Raw genomic sequence first — 12,548 nt, 5'->3', positions numbered from 1 at the left:
TTTCCCATTTCTGTCCTAAAGATGATTAGTGTCTTCCTTCGTGCAATCTTCATTCGTCTTTCCTTTCACTCCTCTCAGCATCGCTCCTCAACACTGTGTGGGGGCCCTTGTTTTTCTCTGCATGGGCCACACTCTCTCTCTCTCTCTCTCTCTCTCTCTCTCTCTCACACACACACACACACACACAGATACGTTGTCACACTAGCATAGGTTTGCCCAGCTTTAGAAGAAAGGAAATGCAAAACTGTCAAACCAGCCTTTACCCTCCTGAACCCTGTACCTCCAGCTCCCTTGCTGCTTTTGTCAAAGGGAGAAGGAGAGAAACAGGAAGAGAACAGTTTGGCCCAGTTGTGACGCCGGCCTGTTCAAGTCATCCATCAGAATATGTGTATAGTACATATACTATATAGTATATAGTGTAAGTGTTCATGTGAGTCAGAGAGAAAGAAACCACCTGACCGTGTATACGGGCGACACTAGTGCTTCTGAAATACCCCCCAACACACACACACACGCATAAAACATAAAACAGAACACACATGTGTTGATGTCATGTGTAAGAGAACAATTGAGCTAGTGTCAGCGGCTAGAGTTTACTTGTACGGCACTCCCTCAGCAGCATTGATTGAGACAGCAAACAAGAGCTGCATGCAAGTATGGTCCCAGCGGGCGACGATTCCCCTCCGCCCCGTATGTGGTCGGCCCATAAAACTGCTTTTGTCATTTCCAGTGTAACCGTGGCCCAGCTCAAGAACCACGCTGGGATCAAACGCTTTCCACATTGACATGCACAAATCAGATTGTTGTGTCCAATGTCGTGTTTCACCTGCTTTTCTAAAGCTTTGACCTTTTGGGAGTTTTTTTTTTTGTCTGGTCTTCCTGATGTGAAAAGCTGATGTCACACTGAGCGTGTGACAGAGGTTTAATACAGGGTTTTGCAATTATTTTCAAACAAAGTCATAAGACTTTTTGCGCCTTGTGTTAAGCATCGGCGCGGCCAGCATTGCTGCGTGAATGTCTCAAAAAATGATCCTTGTCTGAACTCTGAGACGCTGCTACCCTGAGGATGTGGAATTTGACTCCATGCGATTAAGATCTTGATCACATGGTCACAGCGTTCTAGCATCAATTTGCAAAATAAAATACCTTCTGAGCCACTCTTAAATGTCAAAATCCCTCTCTGATAACGACCTCTATGAGATCTATTTACTTTTTTTATTTATTTTTTTAAATGCTATTTGCCCGTTTTGTTTATTTCACCCACGTCTTAACTTTTCTTTGTGTGTGTTTGTTTCAGGTTTTCATCCTGGCCATGATGACCGTGGAGCTGTTTGGCATCATGGGCCTGATTGGCATCAAGCTCAGCGCCATTCCTGTGGTCATCCTGATCGCGTCGGTGGGCATCGGCGTGGAGTTCACGGTTCACATTGCCCTGGTGAGTCTTCGGCCTGCGACAGCAACACGCGTGGATTAACAGTTTGGCTCGAAACCCGCATGAACGATAGAAGAAACACTCAAAGCCGAGACTGTGTTTTGTTCTCCGCGATGCCCAGATCGGTTCAAAGCGGAGACTCCCGTAGTTTTATTTGAGAAATAGAAAGTAATGAAGGTGAAAAGTCTGCGATTAGCCATTTTATTTTGGCTCCCCCCCCTTCACCATGGCAGACTTGCATTCTAGCGCTGTGTGCTGCCTCGTAGTCAAGCACAGTAATCCAGCAGCTCTGTGCCCCCGCCAAGCTCCGCCACAAACACGTTTTTTTTTTTTTTTTCTGATCGGAAAGATTTCTAATTTATTCCTTTTCCCCACCTTTCCCGTTTTCTTTTTCTTTTTTTTTTCCTTTTTCTTCTTTTTTTTTTTTTTTTTGCCACAGGGCTTCCTGACAGCGATTGGCAACAGGAACAAGCGCTCAGCGGTGGCCCTGGAACACATGTTCGCCCCAGTGGTTGATGGGGCGATCTCCACGTTGCTGGGTGTTCTCATGCTGGCGGGATCGGAGTTCGACTTCATCATGAGGTGAGATATTTCTTGGTGTTTTTGTTCCCCCCCCCCCCCAGATTTGGATGCAAAGGGAAAGCGTCTTGGGGGGGCTTGATGCAGGTGGAAGTGTGATTCTTCTATTTCTGCACACACACACACACACACACATCCAGACAGCTGGTTCTGTCAATCTAGTAACACACACACACCTCCATCTTCAGAATGCAACCAGTGGGGGAAACATCAGTGGTGTGTAGCAGCTGCTTGTAAACATTGAAGCTTTCTGCTGCCCACTGGGTGGTGTCTCTCTCTCTCTCTCTCTCGGGGAATCTGTAAAAATTCCTATCACCCATTTGGCATTCTTTCCCCACCATGTCGGATGCTATAATAAAAAAAAGTGGAGCTAAATTTGAACTGGTCAGCCAGTCTGATGGGTGGCGTGCGGCGCACCGACAGAGGGGGCTCCCTCCGCTCTTTTCCTTCCTGAGTGCATGTGCGTGTCCGCCGTGTGAAGTGTAAATCCTGTGCGCGCGCTCGTCGTAATGCAGTCATTCTTTTCTAGCACTTCATGGGCTAAGTAGGGGGGTTGGGGGGTGGAGAGGCGAATAGCTCCATGTTTTTCAGCAGAACGTGGTCTCGGCCCAAACCCGAAACCACAACCTTTTAGCTCGCAGGCTGCAACAGGCCTCCGTGAAATAAAAAAAAAAAAAGCCCAGTTTTACCGAACTAACTCGCAGAGAAGCAAAATAGAGAGGGAGACGTCTTGGGAGGGTGGCTGGCTCGCACGGATACGTGGTTCTAATGGGTGGGTCAAAGATAGCAAAGGGAACCTCCACAAAGGTGGAGAACTGAACTAGAGTCAATTCAAAGGAACTAAAAAAGAATAGAGGGGGAGGAAAGAAAACAAAAAAAAAACCTCTAGAAATTTGGTCGCCGTGCAACATGTGGCCAGAGGATGGAAAGGGGCGAGGCGGAGGGGCAGAGTCTCTGTTGGAGGTCTTGTTTAGCTGCAGTTCTTTTAGGGCGAATGGGGTGAGCCAAAGCAGGCGAGCTGGGGAGCAGCATAAACACGCTGCTGTAAACATCTTCTGGCCTCGCAATGCCCTGAATAAACAAACAAGCACCATTCCGCTCTTCTCCCAACTCTCTCTCTTTTCTTACCAAGGGAGACGCGTATACCTTCATATATGTACATGCATGGCTCTCCAGCCCTGACCGCAACTGGAAAAGATTAGAGTTTGTGTAAACCACAGAATTCTTGACTGTGAGAAACTGATGGGGGTTCCACAGTTGTCTCTTTTAATCTGCAAATAAAGCAGAACATGAAGGAGACCCATGTGAATTTTCTTTTTTTTCTTTTTTTTCCTTTGATTTGAGGTGTATATTACTTCCAGCTTTTTAATCTTTCCTGAATTAATGACCTTTAGCAGCTGGATGGTAGTAATAATCATTTCGAGCAAACGGGAAGAAGCCTCTTTCCGTAACAACTTTTCTTCTCGTTTTTTTTTTTCTTTCTTTCTTCGCCTCATGCCAACTTCATCACTTTTTCCCCCCCTTTATTTCTTTCATCTCTTAAAGTCTGGCCCAGCAGACTTAAAGCATCTTACCGTCTCGCTCCTCCTGCGTTTTCTGTTAAGTGTTGAATCGGAGTTCTCTCTAATTTGCTCGGGGGAGCTCTTTCTTGTGGCGTGCCTCCACCCCTTGCCTCCCCGGAGCTCCGCTGAGATGCACGCACACATGCGCAAAACAAGCACGCATACGGTGGGAGCTGCAAAAAAAAAAAAAAAAACAAGCCAGAGAATGTTGTGCAGCAGCAGCAGCAGCACAAGAGGCATCAAAACATGTTTAAACTGAGTGGGGAGTCAGATCAGCCTGTACCTCTTTGATACACAAGGTTCTTCCAGCCTTCTTTCCTCCAGCTACTTTTCTTCCTCATGCGTGTGTGTGTGTGTGTGTGTGTGTGTGTGTGTGTGTGCGTGAGTGTCTATTTCAATCATGCAGACACCCGTGTTTGGGCCTTTTAAGCTGTGTGGTCTTGTGTCACGGAAGATAAAAAGAAAAACCGAGCAGCTTAGGTTAATAAAGTCATTTATTTCAAGTTCTGAACTTCCCTTGAATTATGTAGCGGTATTAAAAGTTTGGCAAACGTTGATATTACAGGAGGTACATCGGTCAGAAGGTTTAATGTGCAAAGAAAACTGGTTTTTAGTTCTGGGAATAAAGGATTTGAGAATCTAGAGGGGGATCTGGCTGGAGGAGGGACGGGCGACACATCTGTTCAGCCCAGGGATAGGTGCGCATCGTCTACGTGACGTGAGTCGCTCTTAATGAGAGCTGCGCCAATCGACGTTTCGTGGCCAGTTACCCGCGTCCGATCTTTGGTGCCGACTTTTGGCAGCTTTAGATAACCGGCATCTCGTGAGGAGTGCACACGATAGTTTTTTCCTACCGCGATTTTTTTATTGGGAGCAGATGCGACACCACGCAGCATTCGTGAAAGACTAGCCGGCGTGAAATAATGTTTTACTATTCTTTTGAAACAAAGACGGAGCAATCTGAGAGCTAGCGCTATGAACTGCGTTCAGGATCTCGTATTATATATTTGCGTACGCAGACTAGTGGTTGTGAGTCCTGACCTTTACTCTGAGTTTCCCAAAAGGCTGCCAACGTTTCCAAAATCAGCAGTCATACACATTCAGCCTTCCTGTTATCCGAGCAGAGTCTCGTTCTTTCTGTCTCGCTCTCTCCCAGCGGAGTTTCTTAACACGTAGAAAATAGGTTTGCGTTAAAATACCCTCCTAGATCTCCGTGTTTAATCTGATTTTACTATTTAAACACTTTACTTGGGATTCTTGAGAACGTTATCATGCAAACACACCCCGGTGGTTCTTATCTATGTTGTGCTCATTTCTTGCTCCTCGGAGGCTGATTAATTAAGGTCAGCTGTTTTTCCTCATCTTCACTCAATAATGCGCTGCATATGTCCACTTTGCAGGTATTTCTTCGCCGTGCTCGCCATCCTGACTGTTTTGGGGATGCTGAACGGCTTGGTTCTCCTCCCGGTCCTCCTCTCCATGATGGGCCCTCCAGCTGAAGTCACCCCGGTCGACAACTCCAGCTGCCTGCCGACGCCTTCCCCCGAGCCCCCGCTGCCTCCTCCGATGGCCCACCACGGCTACTTCACGGCCCACAACCACCCGCGCTCGTCCCGGCAGCAGGCGTTTTCCGAGTCGTCCGACTCGGAATATTACTCGGAGTTGACGACGACGTCTGGGATCGGGGAGGAGGATTATAAGTACTGTGACAGGAGCGCGTACCAAGCGCCGCACACGGCAGCCCCGTCTACAACGTCTCATATTCTGGTGGAAGCCAGCAAGAACCCGAGCTTCCCCAAGCTAACGGTAAGCGTCAGGAGCTCAAAAAGCTCAAAAAGTACATGCCGTCGTGTATGTTCACCCATGTGTGACATAAATTCTGTGTTCGTTACAGGTGCTGAAGCCATTCAGAGAAAACGTAGCAGGTGGGAGGGTCGAACCGTTTTGTGAACCCACGCTTGGCTCCCAGGTGATGTGCTGGGATGGTAACCGACGGGAGCAGCAGAGCGACCCCCAGAGACTGCAGGCTCAGTCGGCTCAACGCCTACCCAGCGACAGAGCTCATTTTCCCGGGAGGACTTGTCAAAGCGGGCCCCGGCCGCAGAACAGCAGGGGGCCTCAGCCGAACAGGACTAAAGGGCCGAGCTACGGTCACAGCAACTCTTCCCTGCCGACGCAACAGGTCCCCGCCGGGGGCCCCGTCACCATGGTGACGGCCACGGCCTCTGTCACGGTGGCCGTGCACCCGACCCTGCCGGGGGCGGCCTATCAGGGCTACATGCATGAAGGTTTTGACATGGACAGCGAGTCGGACTGTTTCGAAGCTGCTAAAAGGACTTGTGGTGACAAAGCGAAACATTCGTCGTGTAACAGAGACTCTCTAGAGCTCCAGGACTTGGAGGCGACACAGGTCCAGACGGAATATCAGCTAGGCAAGTCACAAGGTGAGCTGAGCTGCGCTGACTTTTCGCCCAGCCTGCAGGAAGATGGGACGGAGAGCTTTATTTCCTAACCCTCTGCCGTTTCGTTGTGCGTGTTGCAGGTGGGCTGAGGATCCAGGTGTCCAAAGACTGCTAGAGAACCCGCTCACCGTGGCCCTCTCACTCCGAGTCTCTGGATCCCAGAGCACCTTGACCTCCTCACTGTGTCTCGAACTCTCAAGTGTACATAGACTTCGAATAAAAAACAAAAAAGAAGAAGAGAGGATTCACATCAAGGACGTGAAAAAAATAAAATAAATTACTTGTTTTAAGAGTTATATAAATCAATGAGTATATATATTTTAATACTAAAAAAAAAAAAAGAAGAGGGAAGCTATTTAAAAGAGTACTGTATAACTTGGGTATACTCTTATTGTAAGATGTAAAAGATTATTTTCACGTGGGGTTGTGGATTTGTTTTCCGTCCCGCTGTGTATAGAATAAGAAATGTTCTATATGTTTCCACGAAAAAGTGAGATTTTATTAAGGTATTAGAGTATTGAACATACATGGTCAGTGTTTTATTTCTAATTGTACTGTTTCGTTGTCGTTGTTGTTTAAATTTTTTTTTTTTTTTTTTTTTTGCTGCTACACTTCAGAATTTTTTTTTCAGGCGATTTGCCTTAAAAAAAAAAAGTTGCAGTCCCACCCCACCTGCCCCTTGCCCTCCTCCTGTTTTTTACAGTATTATACGATCACGATCTGTCGGGTCCGAGTTCTTTGCTGAAGGTTGCAGAGAATTACAAAGCAGATACTCTTTTCCTAACAGCAGTAACCGTTGTGCCTTCAGTGTGTTTTCCCCCTCCCCCCCCTCTTCTCATTATGCCAGCAATTAGAGGTCAGTATTGTGTTCTCCTTTTGGGCTCCAAACTTTCTTTTGAATTATTCGGCCATCGCGCTGGAAAGCAACACTCTGACCTTGTCTCAGCATCCTCTGCAGTTTTATTCTACTTGAAGGAGCTCCGATAACTTATGTTTATTTCTTCAGCAGTTTTGTAAGCTCATATATGGGGTCTGGAGGGGAGGGGGGGGGGGGTTGTTCTAGTCACTTTGTCGAAAAAGTGTTGTTCACCTTGTTTTATGTCAAAAAGGGAATTTTAAAATGCAAAAGGGAGTTATTTTATTTGATTATTTCCCCTTTTTGGGTGGTAACAGTGTCATGTTGCCGTCACTTTCAACCGGTTCGGTCAATCTTGGTGCCTCAACTCGCTTTGACTCACTTTCTGATAGTTTTCTTTACATAAAACAGAGAGCCAAACTTGAGTCGTCCAGTATTGGTCTCGCCACTGCCAGGATAAACTGCAGGGATAAACATACGGATCTGGTGTTATTAATATTATTATTATTATTATTATTATTATTATTTGTGTGTGCGTCATGTTTCAAGTGGCAGCTTCTTGCATTTTCTTGCCTTCTGTACATATGAAAGATGAGTCATTTAGCTACTGCAGTTGGGAATCATGAAGCAAAATCCAGCAAAGCACCGTTTTTCCAGTTTGAGACCACGTCAGAAACTGGTGGGGGAGGGGGGTGGGGGAGAGGGGTACGGGGTGGGCTGGGGTGGGGGCTCCTGCATTGGTTTGTAGTTTATTTTGAGAAAGATGTTAATGTCATGCCATATAAATTATTTATATTAAAATTTTTATTTTTGTAGTTTGTACAGATGCTAGTATCTAGATTGAAGTTCTATTTTTAAAGAGTAAATATATATTATATATAAATATATCTATTTGTTCTTGAGGTTTTGTTTTATTGTTTCGTTTGTCTTTTGGGGATGGGGGGGTGACAACACATTGGTGCGTTTGTGTGTATGTGCAAATGTGTGTGTGCGCGCGTGTGGGTGTGTGTGTGTGTGTGTGTGTGTGTGTGGAGCAAAGGGGGCAATTGGAGGACCATGAAGGAGAAGGTGTGTAGGAAAAAGTGACAAAATGTTTTTTTTTAGGTTTCCTCTTGGCCCTTTCTTCTTTATTGTCATTTCATTTAAGATGTTCTTGTCCACGTCTGAAACACTGTGATTTCTGAAAACTATGCTCAAGAGAACCCATATGTGACCGTTATGTTCCCTCACCTGCTATAGAAAATAAACTAACAAAATAAATTCAATGAAAAAGTGCTTCCTTGCCCCTCTTTCTTTTTCTTATCTCCTCTCCTTTGTGCCTCTGCAAAGACACCTTGGGTCGGTGCTGTTATCACAAGCTGTTCAAACTCCCAATATCTGCAGGTTAAATGCACTCATTCAGGTGATCCAGCCTTTTATCCAGGTTCATTGTTTAAAGACTTTAACAAAAGGTCTGCTGGTGGAGTGTTGATATTTATGTCTTAAAACCTAAAATCTTCTTGGCTTTTGGTTATTTTAAACTTAAAAACAACATGCACTACTATTTTTTATTCTGCAGAAAATGCTTTCATCTGCAAGCATTAACATTCTACAGTGCATCGCAAAAGTATTTGAAATCCACTGAGCCATTACACATTTTGTCGCTTTGCAAATACGAGCGTCCAGCTTTCGCTGGGATTTTATGCCAGAGAGCAACACAACATAATTGTGAACTGGATGAAAAATGAAATAGGCTATGCAGAACTTTTTATACCCATTATCAATCTAAAACGTGTGCTGTGCATTTTTCTTCAGCCCCCTTTAGTCTGATTTACCCAAATAAAATCCAGCGCAACCAACTGCCTTCAGAAGCTGCCTGTGAGTAATTTAATGTAACTTTAAATGTGCATTATGAAATACAGCCACATGCTACTTTTTTTAAAAAAATAATTTTTTTTAGATGGCTTAAATTAATTTATTAGCAAGGTACATTTATTTGTATAACACATTTCAGTACAAGGATAATGTGAAGTGTTTTACATAATTAAAACATTGGAAAATAAAGACAGAATAAAAGCAAGTAATGGTATAAAAATGATTTGCAGTATTCGTAATTATTATTGAGCTTACTGTCTTCAGGATGAAGGGAACTTTTCAAATGATGACGTTCAAGTCACAGGCAGCATCCGTCACACTCAGAGTGGATCCTGAGAGGAAGCTTCAAATTGAATATTCACCCATGTTCCTGCAGTTAGGCCCCAAATTATTCATACCCCTGGCAGATTTAGGTTTAACATAATTTTTCATTCAATGGGCACCTTTAAAAAGAAATAACAATTTCATTCTGTTTTTTTTTAAATTATTTTTAAAAATTGTATGTTAGAAAATATTTGTTCACTTCTCCACGATAAAAAAGAAACTTTTATTTTGGGCTTTACAGCAAACACTCTTTTTATCATAACTCTGTTTGGTAGAAATTATTCTTCATGGAAAGTGATAAACTTTTAGAGGAAGAAAAATGATAAAAAAAAAAACATTGACTGAAGAGTAATGTTGATGATTCAGTTTCACTAAATCATTTAATGGTACGGGGGGAGTTCAGTCAGTGAGGTGAAAAGCTGACCCCTATTTAAGGACAAAGGCAGGAAATTGTGTACATACCGGTTGTAGTTCATTCATCAACAAAAACCTGAGTCAAATTGGAAATATATAAAGAAATGGTGCAACATTTAATGAAAGTATACAGGATTGTTCTTTCTGGGTTGGGGGTATTTTGACTCCAGACAATCGGCAAGAACGCTGAGTTTCAACCGTACACTGAAACAGGGTGGCAGAGGCATCATGCTGTGGGGATGTTGGACCTATTATTCACATACCAGGGGATCAAGAATAAGTTTACACACCAAAACACTTCAAGAGATCATGTTGCCTTATACCAAAGAGGAAATGCCCTTTAAATGGACATTTGAATGACGCTATGTCCCCAAACACACCAGTGAGTGATCTTGGTTCCAGTTCAACAAGATGAATGTTATGGAGTGGTCGGAGCCATTCCAGGACCTCGACCCACTAAAGAACTTAAGGCGCAGCATCGATCACCATGTTTCTGAGGCCAAACCATCTTGGAATAGAATACCTGTCCACAGGTGCCAGAAACCGGTTGACTCCACAAAACACATGAAGCACTTTCAGAAAACAGTGGTTTTACAACAAAATTAATATTAGTTCAGTGATTCACAGGAAACCTAAGCATTTAATGCACAACATTCCATTATCTTCACTTTCTGTCGATTGATCAAAAGTAAAACTAATTCTAAAAGGAATTATCAATTAACAGTTAATTCAAGATACGAAGATTTATACGTTTTTCTTCATGGCTTGCTTTGGACCGAAATAGCCTCCCAGGTCTGGGGTTCTGGACACCCCTCTGGGGTATTGGTACCTGGGCCTGGGTGTATAGGACATGTGTGGTGAGTACAAGTGTGTGTGCCGGGTCTATTCTCGTGTATTATTAGATCGATTGTGTGGTTAGAAGGGTTTGCATGTGTGGACATTAGGGTGGGTGAATGTGACTGTGTGCCGATGATTATGCGCTTGTCTCTTGTGGCTGCGGCTACTGGGGGGTTTCCTGGGGCTCTCCTGTGGGATGGGGGCTGCAGCGATCCCTGTGTTGGTCCTCCTTGGGCCCCCGCACTCTGGGGATCATTACGGACATCTGGGGCTCTGGTCTCCCTGGGGTCTGCCTCGGCGCCCTGGGGGGTGGGTCTTTGTTCTCCTCACAACAACTATTGAGCATTTTCCTTATGGACAAACCTTACACATAGAAGCACACTGTCACAAACACCTGCAGGTGCATGGATTCAGGTGCTTACAGATAGCTGCCACAGACTACATCTTTTATTGAATAATACTATATATTTTTCTTTGATATCATCAAAAGTGTTGGTTGTTTATCTCTTTGATACGTTTTCTGTTCATTCTGTTGTTCTTTCTAACTCTCTTTCTGCATGCAGGTGTAGAAGCAGACTCTGAGGATGTTTTTTGGTTCTCTCTTCTTCTTCTGTTCTATTTCTGTCACCTTTTCTCCCCTTTAATGTTTTGCCTCATCTTTCTCTCTATCTTTCTTTCTCTTTTACCTTTCCGTTTCAGTGTTCACTGGATTTGAAATAATCCCAAAATAATATCTAATAAAGTTTTTTTTTTTTTTTTTGCATATATATCAAGTGGAGCACTATAGCAAAAGCGGTATTGCTCCACTTGTGAAAGTAAAACTGGCCGTGTAGCACTAACAATGGCTTTCTTGGTGCTACACTGCCAGACAGAACACGTAAAAAAAAAAAAAAAACATTAATAGAATGTGCAGTGTACCATGGTAATATCCATGTGTTGAAATTGTGTATTTTGTATGGAAATAAACAGCTATTGGCCCTTGTTAACTGTTTTAAATGCACCAATATGTATGTATTAGTTTTTTTTATATATATATTCAACTTACCTTGTGTGTGTGTGTGGTTTTTTTTCAGTGCACAGTAGTGTGAAACATCTCCACTTCTTTACCAATGAACCAGCATTAAACAGCTCTGAACTACCCGCAGACTGGCTGGGATCACTTGTTGTGACTCTCCTGTCTAAGATCTCTGTCACTGTCTATGCACACACAGATACAGAGAAACATGCACATTCTTCATCTTCCTCTTTTAAAAAACATGTATTGCAATTGTTAAAACTGTGAAACATAACAACCCGCCATCTAATCTGTTGAAACTCGTCACTAAGACTCCTTCATTTGTCTCCCATCTTTGGCTATAAAATGAAGTCTGAACTCTTGAGCCACCAACTAGATTTATATTTTATGCCCAAAGGTTATGTCACCTTTTCCATTTTGGGATCTCATGGATATAGCTAAATATTTCCTCCCCTTCTACGTCTTCTAATACGCAGATACACTCGCTTATACACGCAGGCCCACCTGTGTAGATGAAAGGTAGACCCTGTAAATTCCTGCGCTTTCCACATAACAGCTCCTCGTTTGTCGGCTCAGGCGAAGCAGCCCACGTCTGAATCTGATACCTCAGTCGTTTGAAGTTGCTTTCATGTCCATTTACAACTAAACCAAAACAGTATAAACACACTATCGCGAATTAAGCTAACAACACAGCACAGTGCAAGTGAAAGGTTGAGTTTCACATACTTCCTCTGGAGTTTTTTTTTTTTTTTAAAAAGCAACGGACTATTATATGAATGGAAAGGATTTTGGTAGGTAAAGTCAAGGTGAATGCACAGGTTGCATTAATGTCACGACTCTGTAAGAGAAGAATTGCTCATGAGTGAGCTGGAGCAGAAATAAGGTTTATTGTTGGTGATACAAATGTAAAGTAGCTCATATTCATACTAAAGCATAATCGACTGTTCACGTCTTATTTATGATATTGACTTTAAACGTTCATGATTTTTTTTAGGTGATGGCCCAACACTGTGTAGCACATAATTAGGAAATTAAAACATACATGGTTTTTAAAATGTCAAAGTTTAACCAATTGGCTTTCCTAGTCATGTAATTAACAGACTTCATGTGTGTGCATTTCTTTTCTCGGCACAAACGCGGCTCTTCTCTGATGGCCTGCTAGAGAAGATTCTTGAACAAATGGCATCGTGGAGACCAATGAACACAGCAGACA

General features: G+C 43.5%; 1 protein-coding gene across 2 annotated transcripts in view; it reads left to right on the top strand.

The window, feature by feature from the left end:
• ptch2 (patched 2) overlaps positions 1-6,549 on the top strand; it is a 28,115-nt gene extending 21,566 nt beyond the window's left edge. For both annotated transcript variants that reach the window (XM_036138159.1, XM_012878965.3), the window contains 5 exons: positions 1,298-1,435; positions 1,872-2,014; positions 4,974-5,379; positions 5,468-6,017; positions 6,116-6,549. In XM_036138159.1, coding sequence (XP_035994052.1) covers positions 1,298-1,435; positions 1,872-2,014; positions 4,974-5,379; positions 5,468-6,017; positions 6,116-6,150 — 1,272 coding nt within the window. In that variant the 3' untranslated portion in view covers positions 6,151-6,549. The remainder of the gene's footprint in view (positions 1-1,297; positions 1,436-1,871; positions 2,015-4,973; positions 5,380-5,467; positions 6,018-6,115) is intronic.
• The last annotated feature ends 5,999 nt before the right edge of the window (positions 6,550-12,548 follow it).

Source organism: Fundulus heteroclitus, chromosome 6 (genome assembly GCF_011125445.2).
Source record: "Fundulus heteroclitus isolate FHET01 chromosome 6, MU-UCD_Fhet_4.1, whole genome shotgun sequence".
Taxonomy (NCBI): domain Eukaryota; kingdom Metazoa; phylum Chordata; class Actinopteri; order Cyprinodontiformes; family Fundulidae; genus Fundulus; species Fundulus heteroclitus.
The sequence above is the reverse complement of the archived record's forward strand: the minus strand, read 5'-3'. Positions and strand labels throughout refer to the sequence as shown.